The sequence below is a fragment of the Aphelocoma coerulescens genome, chromosome 2 (assembly GCF_041296385.1).
Source record: "Aphelocoma coerulescens isolate FSJ_1873_10779 chromosome 2, UR_Acoe_1.0, whole genome shotgun sequence".
NCBI lineage: Eukaryota > Metazoa > Chordata > Aves > Passeriformes > Corvidae > Aphelocoma > Aphelocoma coerulescens.
In genome coordinates, this window is record NC_091015.1 from 53,430,931 (window position 1) to 53,444,970 (window position 14,040).

Genomic DNA, 14,040 nt, shown 5'->3' on the forward strand with positions numbered 1-14,040 from the left:
ACTGCTGTTAGTGGCCAGAGGGCTGTGTCCTGTGTGAAGCAGTTCAGCAATATCATGGCTGATTTTTGTTCTGACTGCCTCCCATTTGCCTTCTGACAAAAATCAGCACAGGCTTTGGAGTTACAACTCTGAAGTACTACTAAGTGTCTAAACAAATTTATATTAGAGTGTTGGATAGATACACACCACCACGAGTGGATGTCCAACATGCAGGAATCGTTTCCTACCAAAACTACAGCAGTTCATGCAGTTCATGTATTCTAATGTCAAACAGGAGAAACTTCACTGAGGTTATCGAGCAGCCCGTGGGTAGCATGGCTGCCCTCTCCCTCTTCCAGGGACTGGTCCCAGTGGGTACCCCCATGGCCTGGGCTGGCCAGGGTAGGGTGCCCGAACACCCAGTGTCCGTGGCTGTGTCACAAACACTTGTGATGGTGGGGTGAATGCTGCTCCTCTCCCACCGGCCATGGGGCTGCCATCCAGCACTTCTCCTCTGCCTGGTTTCCTGACAGGGCTGGTTCCATTCAGAGACTCTTTTTTCTTGTCTAGAGCAAAGATTATGAATGTTATTTTCTTGGGAGCAAACACTGCCTTTCATCCTCTCCCCGGTGGCTGCTGTTTCTCCTCTGTGCAATAACCAGTGTCTGAGGATTTGTGTTTGAGCATCTGAGTGAAGAAACCAGGACTAAGACTGTTCTGCCCCCACTCAACAGCCAGTACATGTCTCTGCTGCCCAAGCCCTCTTGTCAGGCTCTTACTGATGCATTTATAAGACACAATAATCCTACCAGCCATGCTGGTATGCTTCCAGGCATGGGGTGGTCATGGGTAATTGCTGATTTTAGTCTTTATTTTCAGTGCACTCAAAACACTGCCAGCACTATTTCCAATAAAATGAATGCTTTGGGTCTGCTTTGGAGGGAATCTGTATTGAGTTACTCTGAACCTTCCAGTTCATCTAAATTCAAAGGGGTTATGGTGGCACTGGTCTGTTTTTCTCACCTGTACCAAGATAAAATCAAAATCTTTCAAGTGATTTTCACAAATGAGAGAGGGAAGCTCTGGCAGTCAGGAAGTGGCTGGTTGAGATCGAGCCTGGAGGATCCATTTTCTTTGAAAATACCCAGATCCTGAGTGCTAATGCCTCCTCCTGCTTCTTTCTGCCCAGTCATGGACCCCCACAGCAGAGCTTACACGATGCATTTATTTACCCAAAGACCTAACCCAATCCTGTGAAAAGTTTCTGCCTCATTCATGATGAATTTTCCAATGAAAAGCTCAACTCAGGAAGGAAAAGTCTGACTCAGCTCATCAGCCCAGAAACAACACTGGAGTTTAAACGTTGTTCCCAGAATAAATTGCTGGTTTCATGACCAGCATGGCTAATAGTTGGGGAGGTGAACCATAATTTTGGATTGCAATTCCCACTGTAACAAGCCTGTGTGAGATATAATCCAGTCTAAAAATGTGCCCTTCCTGGGTTTCCATTGGCAGGTGTACTTCTGTGAGGGGATAGAATCTGCGCCAATTATACTCATCCAATCCCTTGCTAAGGTGTATCCCTCCAGTTTCTCAATCCTACCCAGTCACTTTGGTGGCTAAATGAGCCTTTTCAGAAGTGTTATGGGGAGATTGTTTAATTTTTACCTTCTGCTTGTTTAGGGGGATTTTCAGTCTTCGTACTTGGTGTAAGTAAATCCTCCAGATCATGCAGCATAGGGTTGGTACTGGCTTTGTTGTTTCTCTTGTTTTTCTCCTCTTCACGTTGCTGCATCAATGAAAACCATTTGGTTTAGTTAAAAACTGCAGATGTAATCTGGGAAATGGTGACCTGGTGTCATGTTTGCCTGGCTAAGTGTTTGTTGGGGTGAATGGATCTCTTTGCCAAGTTCAAGGTGCTGAATCTTGGTCCAGTGACCAAGTGTTTCTGGGAAAGCAAGTACATCCCGGGCAGGACTGGAAAACAATGGCTCTGCTCCTCTCAGGGCAAAGCACTTGCTGATTACATGGTTTAGGTCTGTAGGGCTGTCTGTGTGTTGCTGCAGCTACCAATCTGCCCTCTCTGGTGTATTGGTTTGTTTTAAATATGAGCCTCTTGTGAGAGAGGGTGTCAGGGATAAATGCCAGAGGAAGAAGGAGAAGGTACAGCAGCATAGGGATGGAATGTAGGGTTGTCTTTGGCTTTATTTGCACACAACTAGTGCTGCAAAAGATTTTCTTCTGGATGGTAGAAGGAATCTGTACTTTTGTATAGCGCTGAGTCCTGCTGCGTGATCCCTTTAGCCCTGATCACAGCCAGGCTGTGCAATGAAATAGACCAAGTGCCCCAAAGTCCCGGTGTGCTGTAGCACTTGTTCAGCTCTTGCACCAAGGCACTTAGTTTAAGCCATGTGCATGAGTAATTAACTCTGCATTTGAGCATTTAAATATAATTTATGGAGTCCCATTTCTCAGCACTCACATCCTCACTTTTAATGTTGCAGCACTCTCTGCTTTATGAGATGTTTTGCTTTATGTGGGACTGCTTCCTTGGCTTAGATCCTGTCCTGTGCCAGTAAAATGGCTGATATGAGTCCTTTGACAATATCACATCCTCTCCTGATGCAAGGCTTGATATTTTGGGCACATCTATGTCATACAAAGCAACAGCTAGAAAACTCTGGAGGAAACTGATGTTGCCAGATCAGCACAAGCCCGGGTACCAGGATACCTTTGCTGTTTCTCATTAAGACTCATTCTCTGAGCAGAGCCTTGTTTTTGCAGGTATTCTTCTGGCAGACCTAGCTCATAAGAGTTCAGGGACCCTTGTGTTATGGTCCTCTACCTGTTGCAACTTCTCACAGTTCTGGATATCATGAGGCCCAAATCCTACCTTGCTAGTTCAAGTCATTGCATCTGTCTATATCTTGCTTTTCCCATGTGCACAGCAGAAACAGCCTCCTCTGTAAGGTGTTTTGAGAAACAGTGGTAAAAAAATAAATGTAATTGCCATATTGTTCATTATGGCTCTTTGCTCTTCACCTTGTACAAAATCTGGCTGTGGTTTTCATGGGCTTATCATTGCTCCTGGGAAATCTCAGACACCAAAGCGTTGCCTGAACTTCGAGGTAACTTACATGGAAACTGTACATGGAAAGCACAGTTTACGGGAAAGCCAACAGTAGTTCTGGTGTATGAAATAGCAGGCCGTTATGGGATGTGACCACTCTGTGCAGCTAGACATTAAATGCCCTCAGAGGAGACTGAACAAGCATAAAATACATCATCTTCTTGTGTTCAGAAGTGAAGAGGGATTTAAAAGCATACGCTACACATCAAAATTGAGGCGCACGGTATTTCAAAGGCAGCTTTGCCAGATCAATACCTACCATTTGCATTTTCTTCTTCAACTCTGCATTGGCTCGCTGATACGCTTCAGACACAGCATTCAGGTAATAGATGGCGAGGCTGGAAAAGAAAGCATATTGCTGTAGTGATAGGATCAGGGGAAAGAGAAAGTTTCACAAGAAGGGAACAAGTAATTTTTTGCCTACCTTCTAATACCTAGTTTTTCCACCAACTTTTTCCAAACTGCTTTTAGGGGCTCAAGGTTTAGGAAGAATTTGGGCTGCCTGTGGTATGGTTAGCTGAGATGAGCTGAGCCCATCCAGTAGCTCAGTTCTTCTCAAACAGAAGAAAAATGACCACCCTGCCCTTGTGTGTCCACCTTGGCTGGCTATAGGCTCCCTTTGCTTCCTTTGCACCAACCTTGGTGAAACCAGGCACCAGCCTTGAGATGCAACTGCCACCAGGTAACACAGGGTGTTAGGAAAAAACTAGGAAACCGGGGAAATAGTGGTGGAATAAGGCCTTGACCCCTCTTTTGAAAAGCAGTGCCCAAGGAACAGTCCTTCTTCCCCCTTTTCTAGGACCAGCTGCATCCTGTGTCCCCAGACAGGGCCCTTGAGAGCGAGCAGACAGGAACAGAGGGCAAGCAGAAGCCAGATTGGAGTAGAGCCACTGGCTTTTGTTTTGATCCCGTCTTCTCCAGAAAGGGCACGGCAAAGCCAGGGGAAAACTGAGCCAAGCTGGAGGGAGCTGAAAGGCAAGCGGGGATGGGAGAGGGCATGCTGGCTGCCAGCCTCTGGCACACAGGGAGGCCACGCTTTCAAACATGCCCAAGTGTCTGGGTCTGTCTCGCCACCTCTGACACTCACCAGCCAGTAATATTTTGGTAGCAAAAAAATGTCTCCTCCTGCTTTTGTGGAGTGCTTTTATTTCTCTAAATCATAACCATCATCTGTTCAGTGACTCCAAGCCATTCCCAGGAAAAGTACCAGCCATTCAGTTCACTGCTGTAGTTGCTTGGGTTTTTTAAAAATAAAGTAGAAAATCCTCTTAGAAGAAAAAAGGTAGGGAAAGAAAAAAGGTTTCCAAACAGTTCATAACCTGCCTGTGTTTCTCCAGCCACGTTCAGCATCCTCAAACCATACTCAAGGATTTCATCAACTGAGTGCCTGACCCTAAACCCAGCAAGGCACCATGTACTGGCATGTTGGTTTCCAGGTGGGAGATCAGGAAGCAGTGCTTAGGATTGCCTTTCTTGAGGGTTTTTGCAGGAGTCTGTCTAGAGGAAACACGTTTGCTTCCTTTTGTGTAACACTAACCCAAAACTCAGTCTTGGTGATCTAGGCTCTCTGTCCTGAAAATCCTCTTGGAAATTGTTTTTTCTTTTTGTTCTTCTGTAAAGATATGATAGTTTTATTTCCTCTATGTTATCAAGCTCATTGCCTAGAAAATATTACCTTGTAATCACGGCTGTGAATAAGAATGGTGTTGATAACACACCAGTGTTTTGTGTTTTGCTAATTCTTGTTTATCCTAAGTCAAGCAAGGACCTTTGTTTTTGTCTCATGCTCTGCCAGTGAGGAGGTACACAAAAGAAACTGAGAGGGGTCATAGGTGGGACGTGTGACCTGAACTGACCCAGGGGATATTCCACACCATAGAACATAATGCCCAGTATATAAACAGGGGAGTTACCTGGAATGGGGGCCAATCTGGTTTTGGGAAGGGGGGTCTGGCATCCATCAGTGGGTGGTGAGCAACTGTGTGTCACTTGTTTTTCCCTTTCTATTATTATTATTTACCATTATTACTATATTTTACTTTGATTTTGATTACTAGACTGTTCTTATCCCAACCTACAAGTTTTGGTTTGATTCTTCTCTCCATTCCACCAGGGTGGGGGAGAGAGAGAGGAGACTGAGCAAGTAGATGGGAAGTGCTTAATTTCCAGCTGGACTTAAATCACAGCACCCCTCTTCTCTGATGTACTGTGTCCCCAGTTCTGGTTAGAGTGTGGGTCACTGTCCTTTTCTAGCCTGCATAGAAATTTTAATTTTCCCCCCTTCTTGATGCAGTAAAATGCTTCTGTCCTCTGCCAGGAAGCTCTGCAGGCCACAACTTGAAATTCTACTCTCAACCTGAGTGGGATTAGGTTATGTGCCCATGGACGCAATATCTTTCATTCTTCTTTCTCTTTATTCCCTATTTCCCTTGTCCTTGGGCAGTTAGAAGCAGGACAGTAAGCTTGACACTCGTGCCACTCACTGAACCCCATCATTGTTTGGGACCAGGAGCTAAGAACTGAAATAAATAGAAGATGTGTTTTGGATTGCATGTGGAAAAAAGAGAAGGGGTTTTCATGGCTAGAGAAAATGACTTAATTCAGTCCATAGAAGTGGAAAACACATTTTTTGAGAGGCTGCAATCAAAATCAACAGACCATTCATTTACAATCCACCTGTTGCTCTTTGTAGAGGCTACTTTTATTTAGGCTGGATTGTAGGTTGCCTTGCCTGCTGCTTTGGGAGCTTCTGGCTCTCTGCTCATCAGGATTAAATAAAGCTTTTGCATTTCCCTGGTTTCAATCTCTTGAAAAACTGGATGGGGATCAGCACAAGGACTAGCCTGACCTGTCTGCCTGTCTCCAGCCTGACCCTGTCTGCCTGTCAGCACCACAGCAGAAGTTGAGGATTTTCAGAGACAAGGCAGGAAACTGAGGACTCAACCAAAAAGGAGAAAAGGACTGAAAATTAAGAAACCACCTTGTTTGGTCGCTGTGATTGTATCTGGGATTATCACAGGCAAGGTGAGTATGTATATAACAAACAGTGCCTCTGCAAGACACCTGATGCTCCTGGGGCATGCAAGAGTGCTGCCAAGGGGCCGTAGGTCTGACTGGTCCAGGTGCCATAGGGGAAGCCAATTCTTTAGGGTTGTGACTCTCTCAGGAGCTGAACAACTGGAAATCAAATATGTGATACATACAGGCCATACAGGCAGTGTATTTGGGTGGAAAATGAGGATGTTTAAGGTATCTTTCAGTTCTCAGAGGGGAATCAGGGCAGAGACAAAATGGTGTCTCAAGGAGAGATGGACTGATGGTAAGGCTGTGGTGTGGGAATAGCCAGCACTGAGAAGGTGTGATAAAAGGTGTCTCTTCAACAAATAAACTGGATTTATGCTGTTACTTGTCTCAGCTGTCAGTGGAGAAAAGAGCAGGAGATTGTCACTGGAAAAAAACCCCATTCTTTTCAAAGGTATTACTCTCTCCCATCAGCTTTTTTGAATGTTGCATCAAAGCCTCAGAAACCTGGCCTGCAGCCCTTTTGTAAAGGTGGCCCATTTGGGCTGTTCTGCGGTCTTCATTTTGTCTTTGCAATGGCATCTGCCAGTGCTGCTGTGAAGCTCACAGGAACAGAGTTTATATAATAATAATATACCATAATGTGCTTGGCCATGCTGGGGATGTGGTGTGAGGCTTCTTGCCTCCTGCACACACCTGATCTGATCAGTACAAATGTAGCATCTGCCTGGAGAAGTTACAGTAACTGATCATCCTTTTTAGGTTAAAATGGGTAAGTAGTTTGAGGCAGGTAGAGCCGTTACATGCCATTTTCAGTTTAATTAGGATTTTTCTCATGTTGTTTGTATAAGAAATTTTGTATGGAACTTGTAACTAATATAATTTAATGGCACTACCTTCAGGTAGCTATTCAGAATGGAGCACCACAGTGCCCTAGGGCAGCTGTACTGGCTCAGCCCAGAGCTCCAATGTGTGTGGATACCCCAGGAAGAGTCACCTACAGGAAGCTCTGTATGTAACAGGCTCCCCAGCTCTCTCCCTGACTCCCATTGATTAGTCTGAAATGTTTAGAACTGCCTACAGAATTTGGCCACAGGTCTCCTACTCATTTTGATAGCTATGGGAAACCTCAAGAACAGTGCCAAAAATACCTTTTCAAAAAAAAGGAGAACTGATCCTAGTACTGCTGGAGGTACTGGGGATTTAAGTCTGGTTTCAAAGCTGAAATGATCAAACAGCACTAAAACAAATACCAGATGTATTATCTGGAAAATGAAAAAGTAAAACCCCCCCAAACCCAAACAGAGCTCACAACTCTTCATATTTTTGGAACATGTAATTTTTGAATGCCCTGTCTTGGCTGTGCTCTAAATACCACCAGCTGTGACAGGAATTGCTTCTCCAAAAGGCACCAGGCTGAGGCTGTCCATTTATTTCCTGCTGGCTACAGAAAATTTCTCATATGGAAGCTGCAACAGCTTTGATATCTACAAGGCTTCTGTCAGCAATGCATTCCATCTACAAAGTTGTGTTTAATTGGGTCAGGTAATTAAATTTTGGGAAATTGGGTTAGGCGAAGGTAAGGGGGGTAGGGAGCATGTGTCTGCTCTAATCCATGCAGTTATCTCAGCAGAAGATGTATCCCAGAATCTCACTAGCATCCCAGAATTTTTTTTCAACCTTCTACCCCAAGCCAGGTACATAATATCGCGAGGAAAACTTACACCATGAGCAGAATTGCAGGTATGATCAGTCCTGGATTTGCCACATAGCTGAAGATCTTGGCAACAAAAACTGGAAAATCAAGCTCGATGGTCTCTTGAATGACATCATACATCCTTTTCTTTCCACTGGAAAGACAAACAGCCAGTTAAGGAGTGTAGGTGTCTCCTGGAGGGACAAAATGGCTCCTGGTCTCATGGTGCTAAGCAGAAGGTTTCACCTCTCTTTCAGTGAGCATCAGCTTGCTGTTGGCCATCAAGGAGTTTAAAATGCCTTTATTTTAAATGATCTATTGGTCCATTCATTCCCTCCCTGCCTCCTCCCATTGATTATACAAATAATCTTTGCTAAGCCAACTTGCTCCTGGAGTCAATATGTTTATTTCCACACTTGACTCCTTTATGAGTCCTGACTATTTACCCCTCTGAAATAGACAAAAATCTACAGCGTCTAGTAACTGTGTATTTCTGATGGATATCTTGTTAAGTTTGGCCTTTTCATGGTACAGATGACTTTCCATATGCAAATTCCGGCTTTCTGAAATAATGAGCCAACTTGAAGAGCTGCTAAGTAATGACAAAAATAGCAAGCTGTGATTATTGCTTAATAGAAGACTCAGTGAAAGAGTAATTTCAAACAGGACTGATAAAGCAGATGAGAGTATTCTGTTTGAAAGGAGAATAAATCTGTAAAGGGCTGGATTATGTAATTGACCTTCTTCTCTCCCCAGCATCTCTCGGTCTGGGAATCCAACCCTATCAGTGCTATTCCTCCTTTTTAGGCTTGGTGCCTCCTGGGAGCTTGCAGGATTCCAGTCAGGAGGATGTTGAACTCTCTGTCTTGATGGTGAGAGTCAATAAAGAAAACTTGGATAAACAGTATCCCAACTGCATCAACTGCCAGGAGCCCACGAGAGCTGAGCTTTCAGTTGAGCTGCCAAGGGTCTGAATCAGGCTGAGTGGCTTTTGAAGGGTTGATTGGGAATTGAAATAGCTCTTTCACATTGCAGATTAGTCATCTCCAAATGACAGTGTGCGTGCAACAAGTTACTTGTCAGATCTTCTGACATTATTCGTTGACACCTGTCCTTGTTATAGAACTGAGGATATTTTGGTCTCTTGTCTTTCCCCCGAGTCTTTTAGCTTTCTGATGTCATTCTCCGTCAGCAAGCAGATAACCTAAAACAGTGCATCTACAAGAACAATGTGTTCCAAGCTGGCTCCTTGCTGAGTCAGATTCAGCAGGCCCAGGAAATGGTGTTATTCAATCAAATTAGACTTTATTGGCATGTTAATCCAGTCCACTGAATGCTTTGTGCAGTGCTGATTCTGTCTTAATTAAAAGAAAAAAAGCCCCGCAACATTTAAAAAAACCCAAACACCAAAAAAAAAAACCAAACCCAGGAATTTTACAGGCTCACCCCTATCCATTTCCTGCTATTTGTCAACTAAAGTCAACATGTAAAATATATCTCATGCTGTGGGAGTTCTTGTCTCTGTGAAGGAGACTTCAGACTCATTTTGTTTCCACAATGTTCCAAAGAGCCTTAGGGATGCTCCTGTTGTTTTTTTTGTTTTTTTTTTTTACTGAGGGCTGCATCTTGCTGTCCCACCCCTGCTGTTCTCTGGTGCTTCCATCAGTGTGTGTTGGGAAAACACTGGGAATCATGTAGCAGAGGAGAGCAGCAGACAGGAGCAGGTTCAGTGCTCCCAGCTGATGGTTTATAGCCCATAGCTGGACATGACCCCTTTGCCTTACATTGCTAAGGATTTAAACATTTCACCTTCTCTGCTGGACTCCAGTCCTTCTAACTACAGGAAAATAACCCCATGTACCAGAGAAAAAAAATGTCCTTTCTGGTGTTTTGGTAGTACCTGAAAGGTCCACAGTCAAAGGAGGGAGGCAGGGACATGATGGTGTAAGCTACAGGCAGGAGGCTGAGGAAGAGGATCAGCAGCAGCAGTCCCATGTAAAAATTGTTAGACTTGGATGCTTTGAAGACTCTTTCATGAGGGACATTGCTACTCATAACAGCCCAGCACTGAAAATACATGGAGGTTAATAAGCGCAGCACGTTTATACCCACGAGCCCTGGTGCATAAAAGGATCCCATCCTGAAAAGGAAAAGAGGACAGGTGCTGTTTTTTGACAGACTGGAAGGTTTACTCTTTTCAAGAACAGAAAAAGAGGTGTTCGTTGGTGGCAAGTTTGTTCACAAATGAAGTGTGAGTGGGCTGATAGGTGCTACCCCTCTGCTCCCACAGTAGAAGCCACCTGTATCCATAGGGTATGGTTATGGTATGGTTGTGGTATGGTCCCCCTCACTTAGGACCAGACCTCTCAGGGGTCACAAAGAAAATTTTTCAGTTTGTGACAAACATTCCTTGGAGATGGCTTGAAAAATGTCAGGTGAAGGTAACCAGCAGAGAGAGACCCACTTTTATAGTAAAACACAGAAAGCCAATCAGTCAGAAAAACCAGAACCCAAAGGTTTATCTAGTTGGCTTGGACGCTTTCTAACCCCACTAACACGTTTTCTAAAAATAGGGGGGAAGGGGGGTGTGTGGAATAAAAAAAAGGAAATATCTTACCAAATCATTCCCTGGTTGAAAACCAAACCCAAAACATTGCCGCTAATGTCAAACTCTGCGTAGGACGGCTGTATGGGGAAAGAAAGGAAAGTGTGTTGTTGCTAGAGGTACCTGCTATTTTTTTCTGCTGGGTGTATGATGCCTATTTAAAGCTGTCAAGCAGGGATTCCTGGGAGGGCTCCTACTGTGTGCACACTGCTTGAATGACCAGCAGCAGTGTGGGGAAAGCAGAATTGGAGCTACTGTGCTGTGGGCTGCTGCTTCTCTCTTGGCTTGCTGAAAATTGGAAAGATATATGAAGGTGCTTAGAGCTGCTCTGTGTTTCTCTCTCCCTGTTAATATAACACCAGCTGTGAGCATGGCATGGGACTACGTTTAAGCTCCAGCTGGCGGCTGGCTATGGACTAGTTCTACCCTAGTAAAATATTGAATCTTGAAGCAGTGATAATTAGGAGCTGGTGGGCAAATGCTATGCTGGATTATGTCCATGTCCCTGGGTCCAAGCTGCTGAAGAACAGAAACAGAGGGAAAAGGGAAAGAAATATGAGGGAATATATGGCCTGATGGGTATCAGGTGACAGTTTACTCTGTGCTAGCTCATAGGTTGTTCCATATAAAGCAGTATTTTACCTATCTGATGTGGGTGCTAATGGTGGCAGGTTCAGAACAGGCTGATCTGATTTACTGGCAGTATTTGTTGGTTTATAAATTATTATTTTGTTAGATTTACCTATGATGAAGCTATTTCTCCTATAAATATCTACTTTTGTGCACACAAAATTCAGGTGATTTTTGGCAGATGAAACTACATGTAAATATTTTCTTGTTATGTTTTCTTGAAAAAAACCTACTTTTTTTTTTTTTTTTTTAACTGCAATGCAGAAAACAGAATTCTAAGAAATGATAAGTGATGTTCTTGTATCTTTGGAATATCCTCTGTGGTATGTGTGCTTTTCATGCCATTTGCATTTACTTAATACTGTCAGCAATTCATAAAGTTGAAGATGCTTGTGCTTTATGATGAAAACTCAAGGGGAGCCTAGTCAGAGTCTTGCTTAGCTGACTGCTCACAGCTTTGGGAAGGGATGGATGTAAACATTGTTTTCTTTGTTCTTTTGATTCTGGTCCATTAAATCTTTAGCTAGAGGTTAATATTGGCTTCTTTGTTGCATGAAAATAAAGACAACTTTCAGCCTCTGCTGTCCTCTGCCTTGAGTACTCCTGTGTGAGAAGGCTGGGTTAAACAAGAATCTTACTCACTATCTGCATTAGAAAAATACATCTAAAATTGTCCTGGTGCCAATGCCGAGGTTGGGTTAGATGGCTGTCAGCAAACTGTCTTTGCCCAAGCAATGAGAGTAATTTCATGCTGCTTGGCTGCTGGGAGGACCTCCCTAGGCCACCCTGGCAAATGTCTCCTGCCTCAGAAGAAACACAAAGAGGTCCACAAGCAGCAAAATGCCTGTTGTGCCCCACCTGCTCTTCCTTGCACAAAGCCCTCCTCTTTGCTCTTCCCCAGATGACTCCTGGGAACCCTCCCAGTATAACAGCTAGGCGGTGGGTGCACTGATCCACTCGTAATCTTGCAAGGTTGTTTTCATCTCCATCTGAATCCATCTGGTTCTTTCTCCTCTCGTGTCAATCAGTGGACTTCCCTCAACCCCTCCATTATTTTCTTCTGTGTTTCGTGCAACTCCAGTACCGACTGCTTTGGTAATGCAACCTTTATGAATGCCAAAGAGTCCAGTGCTGTTGTGTGTTATACACACATGAGAGGGGAAGGAAATGCTCCTTGTTCCACTGCAGCAGAAGAAACACCAGCTTCCAGCAGCGATCAGAAGACACTGCTGTGAGAAAAGCAGGTTCCTGCCTGAAGGGTGGGCAATGAACAGGAAGGTCTGGGGCTTTGAAAAGGGATATAGAAGGGCCCAAGGTTTTGGGATTATAACAACTGAATGAATACTGGATTATTTCTTTTTAAAGTCAGCTTCATGTTTTAAAGTTCTCAGATGGGGAGGAGAACTGCATTTTTGTAGAGTTCTTACTGGGGTGGAACTGATAGACCCAGAAAAGTGCTGCATAGACTATGTACACCAATTATATTACCAGGCAAGAAGAGATGACCACTGGAAGCATTCAAAACAAATCCATCTGTAGCATTTGACCAAATGGCCCTAACTTGCTTTTATCTTCTTGGCTATAAGATCCTGACTCGGCTATAAGATACTTACAAATCCAGCCTCTAGATCCCAGCACCAACAGTAGTTCACAAATCTGACAAAGCAAGCTCGGATGAAATCTCCCACCAGAATGGTTATGTAGGTCACCAGGATATCAGACACGGTGAGCCTCACAAACTCCTGCAATTTAGAAGAAGGAAAAAAACCCATTTAACTCCTATAATTTCAGTAGTGCATTCAGGACTGTATTTTTTATTAAGCCATTTGTCTTTATATGACAGTAACCTTCAGAAAAGCATGCCATGAGCAAAATCCCTTCCTGTTTTCTAACACTGGCTAGTGCCTAAGCTTTACCTCTGTGCTTGGGAGCGACAAGTTCTGTTATAGCTGTTAGACCTGATAGCTGCTGCTGGCATTTTTGACTGCACTGTGTGCTGTGGCAGCACAGGAAGTGGGAGCAGAATGCTAATGCTGCAGTAAGGCTGGTGTAAAATATACATATGCCCACAGTCGTTTTTATTGTGCATAGTTCTGGTATGGCTCAGCTCTGTAACTTTTATGTGGACTCCTAAGAAAATTGTTCAGTTGTAAACAAGAACTGTGTGTAAGTGTAGAGAAAGGAGATATGCAAGACAAGATAAAAGTGCAGGCAGAAGACTCATAGAGTAGAAATAACTGGCATCCTGTCCTGGTTTGAGACAAATTTGGGGGAAAACATTCAAAATTAACATCCCTCTAATGGAAGGTAGATTTCAGCAGCCCCTCCTCCACCAGGTTCAGAAAGAAATTCCTCGGAGGAAAGTGAAAAAAACCCAAATTTTTTAACAAGCAAAGTGCACACAGGCACGGAAAAAAGAACAAATAATGTTAAATAATAAAACCTCTCACTGTGGAGAAGTCCTAGGAAGATTCAGAGTTCTTTGTAGGTGTGGCTCTGCCCTCTCTAGGTCTGGGGTTCGGCGTGGGCCCCTCCAGGCTGCAGTGTGGGGCCTCCCAGTGATGTTCTGGTGTTGCTGAACGGTCCAGAAGAGAAGAAGAAGAAGCCAAAGTCGCAGGGAAAAAAACCTTTCTTTCCTCAACTAGCAGGCCAGCTAAAAAGCAAAGAATTTTAACTCTCTGTCTCTCTCCTGAGAAACAGAGCCGAAAGCTGGCTAAAAGCAGGAAGGTGCTTTCCTTGTCTCTGTAGCAGCAGGTGAGTTATCTCTGTTTCTGAATACAGGCCACCAAAAGAATTCCACCGGCTTTCCCCCTCTGTCTTAAAGGCAGAGAAAGGCACAGGGTCCATGTTTGGGCGTAGAGAAGGCAATAGGGGATACAGCATCAGAAAATCACCCCAGGACACGTCCCAAGGATGCAAAAGGAAAGGCACTTACAAGAAAGGTTTTTAAAGTCTAAGGAGGGGAAAACCAAAGATCTG

General features: G+C 44.0%; 1 protein-coding gene across 1 annotated transcript in view; it reads right to left on the bottom strand.

The window, feature by feature from the left end:
• Positions 1–291: 291 nt before the first annotated feature.
• TMC2 (transmembrane channel like 2) overlaps positions 292–14,040 on the bottom strand; it is a 31,893-nt gene continuing 18,144 nt past the window's right edge. Inside the window, exons 14-20 of the mRNA XM_069005852.1 lie at positions 12,675–12,803; positions 10,444–10,511; positions 9,727–9,966; positions 7,855–7,980; positions 3,369–3,447; positions 1,648–1,768; positions 292–545 (exon numbers count right to left, since the gene is read on the bottom strand). Coding sequence (XP_068861953.1) covers positions 292–545; positions 1,648–1,768; positions 3,369–3,447; positions 7,855–7,980; positions 9,727–9,966; positions 10,444–10,511; positions 12,675–12,803 — 1,017 coding nt within the window. The remainder of the gene's footprint in view (positions 546–1,647; positions 1,769–3,368; positions 3,448–7,854; positions 7,981–9,726; positions 9,967–10,443; positions 10,512–12,674; positions 12,804–14,040) is intronic.